The sequence below is a fragment of the Pelodiscus sinensis genome, chromosome 20 (genome assembly GCF_052426305.1).
Source record: "Pelodiscus sinensis isolate ZL-2025 chromosome 20, ASM5242630v1, whole genome shotgun sequence".
Lineage (NCBI taxonomy): Eukaryota > Metazoa > Chordata > Testudines > Trionychidae > Pelodiscus > Pelodiscus sinensis.
This window is the reverse complement of record NC_143071.1, coordinates 10369174-10387028: the sequence shown is the minus strand read 5'-3', so window position 1 is coordinate 10387028 and position 17855 is coordinate 10369174. Positions and strand designations below refer to the sequence as shown.

Below are 17855 nucleotides of genomic sequence, written 5' to 3'. Positions count from 1 at the left end.
TCTGGCACTCCATCCCCTTCTTTCCCCCCCAGTCCTCTGCCCTGCTATTACTACTGCCCTACCCCACATACCTAAACACTCTGCCCCCCTCCCAGACCTTAGACTCCAATCTCAGGATCCAGGGTACAACCCAAATCCCAGCATCCCCTCCAGCACTCTAGTCCCTGGCCCTAGGTCACAACTCAAACCCCTGCACCCAATCCTGTGCTTCAGGTCACAACTGCCTCCTTCACCCAAACTCCCTCCTAGACCTCAGAAGCCCTCTTGCACTTGAATCCCTTACCCCAGGAGTGGGCAAGACAGCCTCTGCAGGCTGGATCTGGCCCACCAAGCTAGTTGCTCCAGCCCACACCTGCTCTGCCAGTCCCCCGCCCCCAGGCCAATCAGGGGAGCGTGTGAAGTCTTCTCCTGCTGCCAGGGGCACACAGCACCTAGAGGAAACTGCCAGCTGTTTTGAACAGCTGGCAGTTCTCTCTAGGCCCTGGGGGTAGGGCAAAGACTTCTCATGCTCCCCCTGCCCCCAGGCCAATCAGGGACCATGGACGGGAGAGTATGGGAAGCCGCCTGGCTCTGCCCCTTCTGCCCGACGCCCCACCCCTTCCAAGGGTAGCCCACGACCACTTCAGTAATTTGTGAAGTGGTCCCCCTCCAAAAACTATTGCCCACCGTGATCTAGTCTGACTTCCAACATAAACAGATCACATGAGATGACTAATTCATGACTGTGGCCCCTAGGTTTTACCATACTACTACTACTGTTAAGAATAGGAAAACAATATGGGAGCTCCAAATATACATGCAGAATTGTAGCTAGTGACAGAAATACACGAATTTAAAATGGAACGTATCCATCAATGGAGCTTAAAGGAAATCATCTTCTTCTAGCCCTTCACAAATATGTGCATCAACTTTCACATCCAAATTCCAGGATAAGGCTAGTGGTTCACTTGAAGGAGATTTTGAAACATTTGGACAGAAGGATAATGGCCATTCTTTGTAATGCTTTATGCTTATACAAGGCTGCTCAGCTGTCAAATGAACTCAATATTTCTTGCTTAAAAACAAATTTCAGATATGTTTATTGTTACTGGCTAGTTAATCTTGATGTGCATGTTTAGATTTACTGTCCTCCTCCTGTAACTGCCACATCTCAAGCAATACTGTTTGTGATGCATTTCTAAACTACTTGTAAAATTAATGCATGATTAGAAAATGTTTGGTCTGTGTTTTTGATTAAAAAATAAAAACTGACAACTACATTGAATAGTTCTTAGAGAGTTACGGAGAAATTATGAGATGATAGATTCAGAAAAATGCTACAAAACCATTTCTTTTATACAACAGCCTCATTTTAATTTTATTGTACGAAAAGCCCCACATTCTAAATAGTCATGGAACATGCATTAGTCAAGCTAGCGTTAAGAGTTACTGATGGGACTTTCATTAAATAAAATTGATTTTTAAATGTCAGTTTCTGTGTTTTGAGGTGACGCTGAGCTGATTTTTCTTAGACAGTACAGATTGCAGATTTCCATGCTACTCCAGATTTCATAAAAAGAAACAAGTTTAATAGTTAAAAAGCAACAGCAGGCAGTAAATTTACAGTGACAAACTGTAAATATACATAACATTATCTCAGTCTAATAATAGTTTCAGGTACATTAAAATGACTGTGGTAAAATGCCAACTATAATCAAGATATGCATTGATTATATATTCTCCAAGAAGCTCGACAACTTAATAAGTGACTCTAAACACATTTAAAATCTGCAGTATTAAAAGGGGCATAGTGGTGATAGCAACTTGCCTAAGATCATAGGAAGTGACATGTTATTTTGCTCAAAACAGAAGGATCAAGTTACTCACGTCTGGACTCTGACAAGGTGACAGCTTGATTTGTGGTGCAATTAGTTGCACTAGCTGCAACAAGATTTTCCTTTGTTCCACAGTATGTTTATTTTTTAATTTTCTGTGTTGTTGCTACTTCACAAGTATAACCCAGTAGATAAAAACACAATCATTCTTTTATAATTCTAGGTTAACATTTATCTCCCCTGCTTCCATTCTCTGTTTTGGCATAACAACCAGGGAGACACAGTGGCTGCTTTGAAATTAGCTGAACATGATTTCTTTGCCACCCTTAATATTCCCAAGGGCTGTGACCTTATAGAAAAAGAGAATTTGCTGGATTCCTAAACTCTGTTATGACTCAGCTTCTTGCCAATACCATTATCATTGCTTCAGAGGTTGACTGAGGGTATATCTAGATTACATGCCTCTGCCGACAGAGGCATGTAAAATAGGGTACCTGACATAGTCAATGAAGCAGGGATTTAAATATCCTCGGTTTCATTAAAATAAAAATGGCCGCCATGCTGCACTGGCTCAGCTGATCATGAGCACAGCGTGCGAGTCAAGACATGGATCAGTCGACAAGGGAAGCCTTTGTCGACAGCTCCCTTATGCTCTGCCTGATCAGGTGGGGCTGATTAAGCAGCTGCAGCGCTGTGCAGCTTCACAGCTTAGAGGGAACCTTACTTAGGATGTGTCTACACTACCAAGTTTTGTTGACAAAACTTATGTGAACACCCAAAAGTTGAAAACACAAAAATCTTTGTCAGAGTATGTTCACATTGTGGGGGTACCATCATCAACAGTGTGAGCAATGCACTGTGGGTATGTATCCCACAGTGCTGTGTTGTGGAAAGACAGAGCTGATCCATGTGCTTCGTGGCACTCCCTCAGAATTTTCCCACAGCCTCTTCAGCTTCTGGGAGCAGTTACATCAGTAGCTCTGTGAGCTCTCCATGCTGAGGAATGTCAAAACAGCTCAGTACCCTCCTGCCCCTGCAGCAGCAGTCTGCCTGCCGCTGTGTTCCTAGTGCAGGGCAGAGCAGGAGCATTAAAATTATTTGCTCTTTGTTTGTTCCCCAAAGCAGCAGCTCACTCAACTGTCAGATACTTCCCAGAGCTTTGAAAGAGGAGGGGCACATGACTGTAAGGCAGCAGAGATCAAAAAATTGAGCACAGCCGTCAGGGCGGTCATTGTGAGATACTGGTGGAAGCCAGTTCTGTCCACACAACAAACAGCAGAGTCTATACTGGTCCTTTGTGGACAATAAAGGGAGGGAAAGAAAAAAGGCTCTCATGGGGTAGAAGTTTTTTGTCGCCAAAACTGAATGTCGTCCCCCCCACACCACCAGAAGTGGCATTGCAGTGTGAATGTTCTCACTGTTTTGTCGATAGCAGGCAAGTTTTGGTGACAAAACTTGATAGTGTAGACAACACCTTTGTTTTTGTGAGGAAGATTGCATCTGAAAGCAAGTTTCAATCTAAATGGAAGTGGATAATTCTACTGCTTTCCCTCAAGTAACTCTCTTGGAAGGGTGCCTGTGATAGAAACTAGATCTCTTGGGCTTGAATACCATCAGTTAAAATGTACACCAGTAGTCAATTTGGCAATAATTTCATCCCAGAAGAATAAAACATTCCTTGGTATGAATTTTAAAAATATACTGAAAAATGTACTTACACGATATAAAAAATTGGAGAGATGAATCAACTTTTGAAACATGGATTGAAAAACTAAATCACAAGTTCGAGCCAATTTGTGTTTTTCCTAGTGCACTTCCCTACAGTTTAGAAAAGGCAATAGTGGAAGCTTTTAAGTACCACAATTCAGTTGAGGGAAGGACACTCCCATTCTGTTTATGGAAACGTACAGTGTATTGTATTGGATGCACAAAAATGGTCATAAATACAGAGGTAAGCAAAACAACTGAGTGTAATGGTTTTAAGGGACTGAGGTTTTCCATCAGATTATTTAAGTCCAAAGAATTGTTGACCATTCTGAGCTGAAAACAGAATATGTATTGAATAGCATTAGAAAGTGGTCCCCTACTTACATGCATTTGAGGATGGGCTCATCATAAAATATATCCTAATTATGAGATGGTAGAGATACATGGACATATCTGAATGTTTTATATCTCCCCTAAGAAAGATATTAGCCAACGAGAATAAACTGTCTTTTCTCAGCACTAAATTGCAGTTATGGATGAAAAGAGTATCTCTAAATGACTTCCTCCTGATTTCATTATATCTGCATACCAACTACATTTTTAGTTGGATCTGCTTAACACTAAACAAAGAAGTTACTTGATGTGATAAAATGGTTACTTACCTTCACAACTGTCGTTCTTCAAGATGTATTGTTCATGTCCATTCTGCTTAGGTTTGCGCACACCAGGTGCACAGATTGTCAGAGTTTTCCCTTAGCAGAGGAGCCCTCTGGAGTGGTGCCGCCATAGCGGTGCATATATACACATGCTAGCCCTCTACCTCCTTAGAGGATTCTGGCAAGAAGGAACCAACACAGGTGGGATGAGGAATGCACATGAGCAACGTATCTCGAAGAACAGCAGTTACGAAGGTACGTAACCATTTTTTCTTCTTTGAGTGCTTGGTCATATCCATTCCACTTAGGTGACTCCAAAGCCAAACCCAAAGACGTGGGGTTGGAGCCTACAGAGAGACAGGCTACAATACAGCCCTGCCCACTGCTGAGTCATCCCTGGCATTCTGCGCTATGGCAAAGTGGATCGCAAAAGTGTGCATTGATGACCAGGTAGCTGCCCTGCAGACCTCTATGATGAGCACCTGAGCTATGAAGGCAGCAGAAGACACTGAGGCCCTGATCGAATAGGCCGTGATAGATAGGGCTGGAACTTGCACCAGCACATGGACACTCTGTGGTACAATAGGGCTGCTGTCTGCTCTGTAACCTGGTGTCCCCCTGCGCTGTAATGTGATTCCCACTGACTCACCCAAATGTGTATTAACCCAGACACCTAGGCTCAGCCTCCCAAGGAGAGACACAAAGGGAGGAAGGTGTAGACCAACACCTGGCTGGGGGGGCAGGGCCTTGGAGGGAGGCGGTTGCTGTCTGGAGGCATGGAGAGAACAGGCTAAGCTGGGGGCTAGGGGTGATGGACCCTAACCCTAGGGGCCTGAGCCATCCTGGCCCTGCACCCGGTAGCTACATCACGTTTGTGCTGTGCTGTATTCTGGAAAAATCAATAAACCCCCCTCTATTCTACTGGCCGGCGGAGACTGTTCTGGCTGCTACGGGGGTGCAGGATAGGAGAAACCCCAACTCGCCGTCACACACCCTGATGTAGGAAGTGATCCAGGACTAAATACGCTGGGCTGACTCCAGAAGGCCCTTCATTCTGTTGGCTATCGACACAGATAGTTTGGAGGGGGGGGGGGGGGAGAGAAGACTTATGAAAGGGTTTAGTCCTATCCAAATAAAAGGCTAGAGCTCGTCTAACATCTAAGGTGTGTAAAGCCTACTCTATCCCAGAACTGTGGGGTTTGGGGTAAAAGACTGATAGAAAAATGTCCTGATGAAGGTGGAAGTGGGACACCACATTGGGCAGGAATGTAGGGTGAGGTTGAATCCTGACCTTATCCTTGAAGGCCTTGTACGGAGGGTCCACCCTTATAGCCCACAGCTCCAAAACTTGCCTAGCAGAGGTAATGACTACAAGGAATGACACCTTCCAGGACAGGTACAGGAGAGAGCACACTGCCAATGGCTCAAAGGGCAGGGCCATGAGCTTAGAGAGCATCAGGTTTAGGTGCCAGAGGGGCAGGGGCTTACACACCTGGGGATAAACCTGATCAACTCCTTAAGAAAATGATGTACCATAGGGTCCATGAAATCAAACCTGCCCCACGATGCTGAGTGGAAGGCTGAGATAGCCACCGAGTACACCCTTACTGAGGAAGGGACCAGGCCCTAGGTTCTAAGGTCCAAGAGGCAATCCAAAAAGCCAGGACTGGGGCCTTCATGGGGAAGAATCCTTTTCCCTCTGACCAGAGTATGAAGCGCTTCCACTTCACCCAGTAAGAGACCCTTGTTGAGGGTTTACAACTTCCCAGGAGAACTGACTGAACTCAGTCCAAACACTGCCTCTTCATGGCAGTCAGCACACAGCTTCCATGCCATGAGGTGCAGAAATCAGAGGTTCGGGTGCCAAAGCCTGCCGAACTCCTGAGAGATCAGTTCCGGGTACAGAAGGGCCAGGGACCACTCCATTGAGAGCTCGAGGATGGCTGGGAACCAATGATGGCGAGGCCACACTGGGACTATTGGGATCATGGAAGCCCTGAATTCCCTGACCTTGTGAATCAGGAGAAATGGGGGGGGGGGGGAGGCATACAATAGGCTCTGGGGCCTAGTGCATCCTCCAGTGTCCCTGGGCAGTGGCTGAAGAGGGAGCAAAAGCGGGGGAACTTCCTGTTGCCGCAGGTCGTGAACAGGTCCAGGTGGGGAAAACCCCACTTGTGGAATCTGGACAGAGCCACATCCGCCCTGAGGGACCACTCATGCCCCTCAAAGGGCCTGCTGAAACGATCCGCCAACGCATTCTGGGCCCCAGGGAGGTAGGAGGCCCCCAGGTGAATGTCAAGGGTTACACAGAGCTCCCACAGAAGGAGAGGGCTTCCCTGCACAGGGGATAAGAGCGAGCACCACCCTGTCTGTTTATATAATACATTGCTGCTGTGTTGTCTGTCAATATCAAAACACACCTGTTTCAGAGCTGTGGTAGGAAAATACCTCACGTGAGGCAAACAGCCCTCAGCTCCCTCACATGGATGTGGAGGGAGAGGTCCATGGGAGATCACGCACCTTGAGTCTGTAGCTTCCTGAAATGGGTTCCCCAGCCCATATCTGAAGCATCCATCACCAGCTGGATGGATGGGGAAGGGCTGTAGAATGGCACCCCTTCACAGACCACCTCCTCACAGTCACCAGTCGAGAGACTTGAGCACGTCCATGTGGACTGTCACCACCCTGTCTATATGCTGGAAGGCGGGTTGTGGACTCTCACCAGCCAGAGCTGGAGCGGTCGCATCCTGAGCTTGGCATCTCTCACCACATAAATGCAGGCTGCCATAAACCCCAACATCCTAATGTAACATCCGGCCATCGTGATGAGGAATGATTGGAGCCTCAGGATGGCCTCCTTTATTGCCACGAAGCAGGCCATGGGCAAGGAGGCCCTGGCCCATGTCATATCCAGACAGGCCACCCCAAACTCTATCCTATGGGGGAGGGGGGGTTAAAAGTGGACTAGACCTAATTTAGGATGAGGTCCAGCCTGAGAAGTGTGTCCCTGACAAGGGATATATGCTCCAAAACCTGGGAAGGGGGGGAATCCCTTATGAGCCAGTCATCTAGTAGGGTTCAGGTCTACCCCTTATGTTTCCTCAGGAACACCATACCCTTTGTGAATACCTTAGGAGCTGTAGAGAAGCCAAAGGGGAGGGCTGTGAATTCATAATGATCATGGCCCACCAGGAACAGAAGGAGATGCCTGTGAGGGAGTGTGATAGAAAAGTAGAAATAGGCATCTTTGAGATCGAGGGTAGCATACCAGTCTCCTGTGGCTAGGGACGGAATGATCAAGGCCAACGTTACCACCTTGAATTTTGACTTCACTATAAAATCATTTAGCCTCCTCAAGTCCAGGATGTAGCGGAAGCCGCCCTTGGCCTTTGAGAACAGGAAATTACAGGAGTAGAACCCCCTTCCCCTGAGTTCCCACGGAACCTTTTCCACAGACCCCAGATCGAGGAGCTGTTGCACCTCCAACCATAGGGAGATACTTGTGAGAGGAGTCCCTGAAGAGGGATGGGGAAGAACGTGGGAGCAGAACGGGATGAAATATCCACTTTGCACCATTCCTAGGACCTAGCAGTCCATTGTGATATGTGACCAGGCACGGTGGAAATGTATCTGCTCAGGAGCACCTGCTGGTTGGTGATCCTGAGCAGGAGGCTCCCAAAGGAGTAGGTGTTGCGGCCAAAAGATCTGCCCGATTGGCCTCCTTATTCTTGGGGATAGGGGTGAGTTGTCCCTGATACTCGTGGTGGTTAGCGGCCTGCACCATGATCAAGCCCGGTGGGGAGTGCAAGAACAGATGCTCATATCCTGCCTGGGGGACAAAGTACTTCTGCCCCGCTCTCTTGTGGGAAGAATGGAGGCGTCTTCCAAAAGGCCTTAATGATCTTACCCACAGTTTTGTTCAAAGGCGGGGCCACTTGAGATAGGGCCTCCAACTTGAGGATGTTCACCGTCAGGTTGGAGTCCTCAGAGGCTCGCTCTAGCTGCACCCCAGGCTCTGTGCCAGTCTCTTGAGGAGGTCCTGATGGGCCTGGGAATCCATGGCTGGCATTGATCGAGAAGCCAGACTCAAGGCCTCATCCGGGGAGGACAACGAGTACTCACATACTGTCAATTCCTCGTGCTCTTGAGGTCGCTCCAAGCTATGAGATGGAGTTGCTTGGCTCGGAGGGCCCTGGTCCCCAGTCTCTTCCAGCAAGGGCCTAAGGGATTGATGTGGCCTGACCAGATGCCAGTGACTTAGGTAGCAGCACAGCGAAGGGTGGCACCCATGGCATGGAGAGTGAGGAGCCCACAACAGAAGGGATGTTCCTCGAGCTTGATGATATGCCCACAGGGTCCAGAAAGGTCACTGCTCCAGGTTTTGCCACTAGGGAGGTCAGGTACAAGATCAGGAACAATGCCAGAACCTAGATCAGTGCCAGGTTCTGGAATGACACTTGGTCTAGGAGCAGTGCAAGGACCAGGAACATGAGTTTGTAACCTGGGACTGCACTGAATCCATGTTGGAGTCCAAGGAGTAGTCAGACAACCAAGGTGGAGCTGAAGATGGGCCTGGTGAGCTGTGCTGTGAGGCGTGTCGGATTATTGCCACCGGCTTGTCCCGGTGCCCGATAGGTGCCGGGGGCATCAGATGCTCTGGTGCCATAGACTGTGCCACCAGGATAGAAGCACTGGAAACTGAGCTCTCCCTCGACTCCTGGGAAAGTGTCACCGCCAGCACCAAGGGCACCACTGGTACCAGTGCCAGCATCAACGTGTGCACCGCCGCACATTCTGCCGGGCCCAAAGCTTTCAAATGGGCCAGAACCAGTGCCAGTATCAACAGTTGTCTGCCAGAATCTGGTGCCGAAATCCCAGTATGGGCTCAGGACCAGTCACGGTGCACTGAGGATGGCGAAGGCGGACTCACAGTCAACTCAATCAACTCCACCTCAAAGGAGTCTGGTGTGTAAGGCCAATCAACAAGCACAGTCTCCTCTTCTGGACTGTGCTCTCTGGCCACGCTCGACTTGCCAGGCTCAGGCCCAGGAGCAGCAGGCCTTGCAACCAGTGCAGGCACATCAGGATGCCCAGACTGGGAGTGCACCACAGGCGCATATCGAGGTGGCGATCTGCCTCTCTCCATTCTCTTCTTCTTTAAGGCAACAGCAACCATGAGCGGTGCTGAGCAGAGGGGCACCTCAATGCCATCGAGGCCCCAGAGCATCCGGGAGCTTCCCTCACTGAGGGCGGTGCACTGTGAAAATCCAGTGCTGTATCCGTGGCCAGTCCCGGGCAGAGTGCTGATTCCACCAGGAGTATTTTCAAGCACAACTCTCTTTTGCACTGAGTCTGGGTCTTAAAACTGTGACAGATCCTGCAGTTGACGGGGACATGGGCCTTACCCAGGCACTTTAAGCACGAATCGTGTGGGTCTCCACAGGGCACAGGATTAGCGCAGTCCACACAGGGCTTAAAGCTGTGAGGCCCTGGCATGCCTCAGGCACGGGACGGGAAAGGGATGCAAAGGCGAACCCTGACCCAACACAAACACTAACTAACTATAACTGTAAACGAATGACTTAAACTAATGGGGAAAGCAACTTTGAGAACAACGGGGCTCAGCTAGGTGCTAACTAACTGCTATGTCCGAAACTACTGGGATCACACTTGCAAGCAAGCAAAATGACAGCAACAACCATCACAGGCAGTAAGAAGGAACTGAGGGAGTGGACAGTCAGGGGTATATATACACACACACACCACTACGGCGGCACCACTCCAGGGGGATCTCCTGCTGACCCAATGGGTACTACTAAAGGAAAACTCTGGGTATGTCTAGATGTCTAGACTATATGGCTCTGTCAACGGAGCCATGTAGATAAGTTTACTAGACATAGCAAAATGAAGCGGCGATTCATTTACATCAAAATGGCCGCCGCACTGTGCCGATGATCAGCCGATCGGCACAGCAGGGCAGTATAGACGCTCCACAGTCAACAAGGGAAGCCTTTGTTGACCGCTCCGGTATCCCTCGTGAAACGAGGTTTACCGGAACAGTCAACAAAGGCTTCCCTTGTTGACCACGGAGCGTCTAGACTTCCCCGCTGTGCTGATCAGCTGATCGTTGGCACAGCGCGGCGGCCATTTTGATGTAAATGAATCACCGCTTCATTTTGCTATGTCTAGTAAACTCATCTACATAGCTCCGTCGACAGAGCCATGTAATCTAGACATACCCTCTCTGACAATCTGTGGATGCAGTGTGTACACACTTAAGTGGAATGGAAATAGGCAAGCACTCAAAGAACTAATTACTATTCTTACTACTGCAGCATGAGCACAGCTATAGGAGAGTAAGCTTAAGTAATGAAATAGGTTTACCCCTATGTTAACACCCACTGAAGGAAGTGAAAAGCTAAAGAAAAACTTGGCCTACAGAATCATTTTTGGTGCTGATGTCAGATAAGCCAGTCTTCAGAGATCCCAAGTTGAGCCTAAAGGACTGGCTCTTAACAATAATAGCCTTCCAAGGAAGTTGCTGAAGGACAAACACAGATTCTCACAATGCCATTTTTCACAATCAGTTTTCAGATTAAAGCTGCACTTTCCAGGCTTATTGTCTTTTTCCTTCTATACAACTTATACTCTTTAAAGCACTAAGCATCAAAAAAAGTCACAGGATCTTAAAACGTCTCTCATAGAAGTACTCTAGGCAAAGGACTTTACCTTTTTCACAGAAGTAGGGCTACTGTCTGCACTCCCGACTGGACTAACCACAGGGCTTTTATTTTCTTGTGGAACACACTTCGCCATGTACACGCTGTAGTCCAAAAGCATTTTCTGTCGTACATTGCTTGCCAGTTCCTTTTGCTTAGGCTGGGACATGATTTCTTCTACGCTTCCTTTGCTACTGCTGCGACTATGTGTAAGAATTCCAGACTGGCTATTAGTTCTGCTGTGTGATGTCAAGAACCCTGAAGCAGAAGAAGTAACAGCCATTAATAAAGAGAGCAAAGAATGTAGGAGAACAGCAAAACAAGTAGCAGACCACAAAAATGGATGGCTGCAGAGTCAAGCATGAGGCATATTTATCACTTTGGTGATTCTAGGGGTTTTTTGTGCTTGATTTGTTTCATAAAAAGATACAATTGAAAGCAGTGCTTTTCCATCACTCAAGGCTACAAGAAATTCCATAGTTATATATGTTTAGATGGCCTTAAACTCTAATTTTCCAGTATTTTGAATGATTCAATATTCAGCAGCAATGCATACAACTGGAGATGTCAAAATTCTCTATCAATTCATATGCATGCCCACCAACAGAAGTATAGGGGGCAGTTGCCCTGAGACCAGGTGATTCAAAAAGGGCCTGGGGCTCTCGGCCATTGCTGCTGCTAAATTGCTGCTGGCTCCCCATGTGGTGTGCTGTGAGCAGCACTGAGGTCTGCCTGGGTGAGGCAAGACCTAACTCTGCCCCTGGTGCCCAAGGACCCATCCCTTCTTGGGCAAAGAGATGCCCCACCACGTTTAGCCCAGGGGCCCAGCGAGTCTGTTGGCCCCATTGTTCAAATGCAAGTAGGTCTGTGATCATCTGTATAATACATGCTCGATTTTCAAGTAGTTTTGCTGGAGAGTGCCATGGGCAAGTACAGACTATACATAATTTTAGACTATAAGGATTATACAGATTGTCCAAGGAATTGAATGTTTGAAATTTATAATCCACAGGAGAAATGTACAAAATACCTGTTCTGAATTTGCATATCAGAGACCTATGTTCCAGAAATTATGGAACACATTTCAAGAGAAAAATTTGTAATAGGGAGGCATGATAAGGAGAGAGAAAGGAAATTTAAGATTACATCAATGCATGTTTTCAAAAATCAATACTTCAAACACTTGATCCAACCATTGAAGTTACAGTAGACTTCCGATAATCCGGCACCTTTGGGACCTAGGTGGTGCCGGATTATCGAATATGCCGGAGTATCAGGAGGTACTCCGGCAGGGCGCTGTGACAGGTCTTCCGGGACCCACACTGCCTCTGGGGGGTGGGCAGGGAACAGTGCGGTGAGGGGCAAACCCCCTGCCGTTTTGCAGGAAGGTGGAGGAAGTCCCGTACGGCCGCCGAGAGTTTCCGGGAGGGGAGCGGGCTACCCACCCTCCAGACTGCAGTAGTTATCGCCGAGCAGGGGGATGAGGGGCGGCACTGCAGGACCAACCCGGCAGCACCCCAGCTGCTCTGTTCCGCCGCTTCCCCAAGTCCGCCACTGCTGCTGCCGAAACTGACGAGCAGCGGACTTGGGGAAGCAGTGGAGCAGAGCAGCTGGGGTGCTGCTGGGCGCCAAGCAGGGGGCTGAGGATCGGCATTTCAGGACCAATCAGGCAGCACCCCAGCTGCTCTGCTTCCCCCGCCTTCCTGCAAAATGATGGAGGGTTCGCCCCTCGCTGAGCCGTTCCCCACCCACCCCTCACCCCCCGGCCGGACACAGAGCAGGTCCCGGAAGACCTGTCACAGTGGTATAAATCTTCTTCCCCTCTTCTACCCTTCCCTTTCCCAGACATGAGCACCCATGGGGCTCACAGCAGCTCCAATTGTCCGGCTGGCCGGAGCACTTCCAGGTTCCACTTAGTGCTGACTATCGGGAATGCCAGACCACTGGATGCTGAACAATAGGAGTTTTACTGTGTTACGAAGATGTCCCTCCATTTACCATGTTTCTTGCTAGGTGCATCTGACATGAAGGCAAAAGAATTTAAAATTTCAAGAGCACTGCAAGCATACATGGATGTTTCAAAAAATATGTATCAATCTACCCATGAGAAAGTTTTAATATTTTAACAAAAGAAGGGGGAGGGCAGAATACAGATCTAATGCCTATGCCCACTAAAGTCAGCTGCAAAAACTGCATAGACTTCAACAATAGGGGTGTGTCTAAACTACATGGCTCTGTCGATGGAGCCATGTAGATTAGGCTGAACAGCAGAGGAAAATGAAGCTGCAATTTAAATAATCGCGGCTTCATTTAAATTTAAATGGCTGCTGCGCTGAGCCGACAAACAGCTAATAAGCTGTTTGTCGGCTCAGCGTGCTAGTCTGGACGCTCCCACGCCGACCTGAAAGCCCTTTATCGACCTCCCCGTTATGCCTCGTCAGATGAGGTTTACCGGGGAGGTCGATAAAGGGCTTTCATGTCAACAGGGGAGCATTCAGACTGCCCTGATGTGCCGACACACAGCTGATCGGCAGAGCGGGGCAGCCATTTAAATTTAAATGAAGCCGCGATTATTTAAATCGCAGCTTCATTTCCCTTTGCAGAACAAACAAATCTACATGGCTCCGTTGACTGAGCCATGTAGTTTAGACGTACCCTAGAGGACTGAGCCCTTTTTGTAAAAACCACATATACAGTCGTTAACTTAATAGATGATCTCTAAAATCTGTTCCATCACAATTTTAGGGAACATCAAATTCTGCATGATTATTTTTGGACTTGCTTTTTAAGAACTAATGCTTAAATTGGTTTCTTACAAACACCAGCAAGACATTCAGTTTTATAGAAGCTTTCTCTGTACTTTCCCTAACTCCCTTTATAAAACTGTTCCTTAGTTAATTTTTTTAAAAAGTCACCAGCTATTTGTATACAAGACCCCTTCTTCCCCACATACCCTCGTACCTGGCTTGTTTCCACATAAACTCAGTGGCTTCTTCACTTCAGACTTTAACTTGGAAGCCAGAAGGAACCTCCTAAACCATTCTTCTTTATCCCTACCCGTTCTTCCAAACAGATAAAGTATTTGATCCTTTTGGCTAATGGGTTTTGTCCCATCTTGAGGTTTCTTAGATTCTTCACTGCCTAAGTCAACATTTTCTGCAGGTGACTTTTCTTCTAAGTTCTCTTTATCAGTCTGGGCCTTAGCCATAAAATCTTCTTGTCTACCAAGTTCAATGCAAATCGGATACTTTTTATTCCAAATTCGTTTTCGAGCCAGACTCTTGGGAACCAGGTAAATCTGTAAAATAAAAAGTGAGAGAGTCAGATTAAAAAAAACCCAGAACAAAAAGAGAAATTCCATAGAAATAAATGACAAATTAATGTATAATATTCTGCATTAATTGATGAAAATAGCCAGGTTTCACTTGACAAGGTGTTGAATGACCTCAGTTCTCTCTGGGTTTAATGGGAGTGGTGAGTGTTCAACTCATTGATGGATCAACAGGCCCTACCCATCTAAAATGATATGGAGAGCTTTAGCAATGAGCCTTATTTAAACCAGGTCACACTCAGGTAGATTACACTCCTGGAATCACATGAATACATTAAAATCTGTTTTCCATTTGGGATCAAACCCATCATTTTTAAAGCTTGAGGTTTGCGGTACTTGTGCTATGTGACTACATAGAATCCAGAAAGCAAAACTGAGTATTTGATGATTATATTCCAAGCAGAATATATGCAATCTAAGAATGTTAAATATCATGTACCAGGGTAACCGTATAACTGCTGAAAATGTCAATGGACACATGGTTATACATGCTGCAGGCTCTGCAATATAAAACTCAGCTTTGTACTACAGAGCCTGCAGCGAAGCCTCCCCAGGAGCAGGGCTGCCAGCGTTTGACCGCCTGACTCCCAGGGAGGCAGCTTCACAGCCTTGCCGCAGTAAAGCCACCTCCCAGAAGGCTGAATGTAACCGACACAGTCAACTGATAAGTCAACTGTAATTTTATGCTCAGATCACCCACAGATTTGAGAGAGAGAGGTAATTTAGGGTAAACATCTCCCCAGCCTCACTTCCTTCCACTCCTGTCTTGATTTCTACACAACCCATAGTGTACCTACCTAAAGCGGGACTCCCTCAGCCTGGTAGTGGGAAAAGACATGATACAGTCATCCCTTTCGTCCATCTATCCATCTACCTCCCACTCCTGCTTCACCCATGTAATCTGTATTCCCTCCACTTGTACAATGACAAAAATGATTGGGCACTAAATACTTTTCTGGTCTTGAAACAAGCAAAAATCACTGCAGGTTTCACAACATTAGGCATATTTTAATGTAAACGAGAAACAATACTCAATACTCCTTCCTACACTGCACACTTCCAGGACTCTGAATATTTACGTGAAGAAAAAGGGGGAGGCACTAATTTTAAAATGCCCTTTTGCTTTGCTAATTTATTTTCCCTGTCCCTTTTGTAAGTTTTCAAGAGGATGCTTAACATCATCCCCATTGGTTTTATTCCTTTTATAGCAAGATTCATGCATGCGTCATTGTAATGGAATCCTTGTGTAAAAAAAAGATACCAGCCCAAAAATGTCTCATTTCCCCTCAATGTTTTCATATTTTTATAGCCACAGAAAAGATTAATTGTAGATCAGTCTTCAACATGAAATAGCCACTGGCTAACATCTGTTCCCTTTTATGCTAGCAGATTAAATCAGCATAACAGTTTGAAAGCTAATCAGTAAGTAAACAGTTTTCATTTTCATGATAGAGGAAATTAAACAACTAATACTTTATTACAGAAATTAGCAGCATAACTAAATAAAACTCACCTTGCTGTCTGTAAGATCATAAATTTTCTGGCCAATGTAGATTACATCAGTCTTAGACTCATTGTAAATAGCCCTTCTGGAAACATTTTTATTGGGTTTTGAAAGTCTTAACGAGCTTCCTTCCAGTCGCACATAGACAGAGTGAGTCAATGTAGCGTGGTAAGTTTCTGGATCATAATTATAAATTTCATTCATCCATCCCTAGAAAAGGAAATATTTGTTAATCAATACTGAAGTAATTGGCAACCTGATCTAGTCTGAAAATAAAATTTTAAAAGAGTTGTCAACGATTTATAGTAAGACAGACTCTTTCCCACCTGATGTTACATGGATGAATGCAATGAGGCAGTAGATTGGGCATCAAACTGAAATCAGGAAAGCAAGATTCTATTCCTACCTCTAACACTGGCTCTATGACAACCAAGACAAATCAGTTTGCCTTTCTGTACCTTTTTGTTTCCTTATCTGTATAAACAGGAACAAATGTTTTTTACCCACCTTTATGGGGTGCTGTGAGATGAATAGGTGAAAAGCTCCATATTTTAAGTAAGCTTCATATTTTGTTCCCAAGCCTGGGGGTACCAGATTAGCCAGAGGCACTGAGCAGAGGAAAGGAGCCATGAATTACCCAGAGTATATGTGCACGAGGACAGCTCTGAGGACAATGTTTTCCTTGTCTTAGCCTCCTGGATGACATATCTTAACAGTGACTCCTGTATTTGTGCATTAGGAGACAATTCCTGCAAGGATTTGAGCCTCCTCAGTACTCAATGAAGTCAATGGAAAGCAAAGCTACTCAGTACCTTGCTGTCAAGCCTTAAGTCTGCACAATAGAAATCTTTATAATACTTAAGAGAGTAAGGGAGGAATGGTGAGGGAAAGGGAGAAAAGAAAAAGTCTATAAATGTACATTATACAAGGCACTATACAAAAAGTTAATACAGTGCTGCAGTCAATGTAAAATATTTTCCTACACAAAAAAAACAGGGCAATGTCCTAATGCCCATTTACTTCACTGGGAGCTGATGCCAATCATTTTCTCAGAACAGACAATGCATTATTCTCCAAGGACTCTAGGTGCCTAAATTATATTAATTTCACCATCTCTTTGCATTTTTATTAATACTAAGAAAATTCAGCTTTTTTTTATATATTCAGTAGCCTCCTCACTAAGTCACACATCTGACATTTCAACCTGAAAACACATAGTCTGCTTTTAGATTTCACCAACACCAAAACTGTATTTGGGTTTTGTTTATACTAGACATAGCCAGCCTTCACATACAGAAATATAAATGTATCAGGGAGAGAGTTTGTAGAGCCAGGAGGATTTACGGTATACACAGCAGGTTTTGTCTGTAATGGGCACAGCCTACTTCCCTTCTGGAAGTTATTAAATCAAAAAGTTTCAAAATAGACACAGCAACCAGTTTGCATTTGAGTTTTGAATTTCATCCAGAAATTCCAGCTGGAATTATCAAAGCACAAAGGACATCACAAGACTTGCCTGAAGTCATAGCATGTTACTCTGTTCAAATCCAGAGTATTCTATGGCTCATGTAAAAGTTCTTCCCATCACCACCACCCTCTAAAAATTCTCTCAAGTAACAATGCAGCTTTCTCTGGATCTCCTACACCCGTACATACAGATGAGCATGGCTTTCACCAACATCACACTCATAGTGAAAACAGCTCACACCACACCAATGTCCTCCAACTAGTTTCACACACTTTTTGTGTTTCTTTTGGGAAAGAAAACAAAATCTAGACTTCTTCCCATCTCCACTGAATCTTTGGCCATAAACCCTTGACAATCCACCATGCAAAAAGTAGCAGCAACAGACTAGAAAATCCCTCATTTAAAACATCTTAGTATTGTATCTAAGGATTTCAGGGTGCAATCCTGAACATATGGCAGGTCTTATCTCTAGCATGACCAACTCCATTATTAAGCTCTCATGGGAGAAAGACGGTTATACTAGTAGCATTTTTATGGAACAACATACTACGATCACCTTTGAGATGTTTAAGAGGGGATCTGCCACTTTTCCATCAAGTGAGTCCTCCCCAAGATCAGTAAAGGACACAGCAACCCTGGCAGATGGGGGCTCCTGA

General features: G+C 45.9%; 1 protein-coding gene across 4 annotated transcripts in view; it reads right to left on the bottom strand.

Moving 5' to 3' along the window:
- TEX2 (testis expressed 2) overlaps positions 1-17855 on the bottom strand; it is a 149321-nt gene that overhangs the window by 41099 nt on the left and 90367 nt on the right. For all 4 annotated transcript variants that reach the window (XM_075903893.2, XM_075903889.2, XM_075903890.2 and 1 more), the window contains exons 3-5: positions 15741-15941; positions 13858-14194; positions 10907-11154 (exon numbers count right to left, since the gene is read on the bottom strand). In XM_075903893.2, the coding sequence (XP_075760008.2) occupies positions 10907-11154; positions 13858-14194; positions 15741-15941 (786 nt within the window). The remainder of the gene's footprint in view (positions 1-10906; positions 11155-13857; positions 14195-15740; positions 15942-17855) is intronic.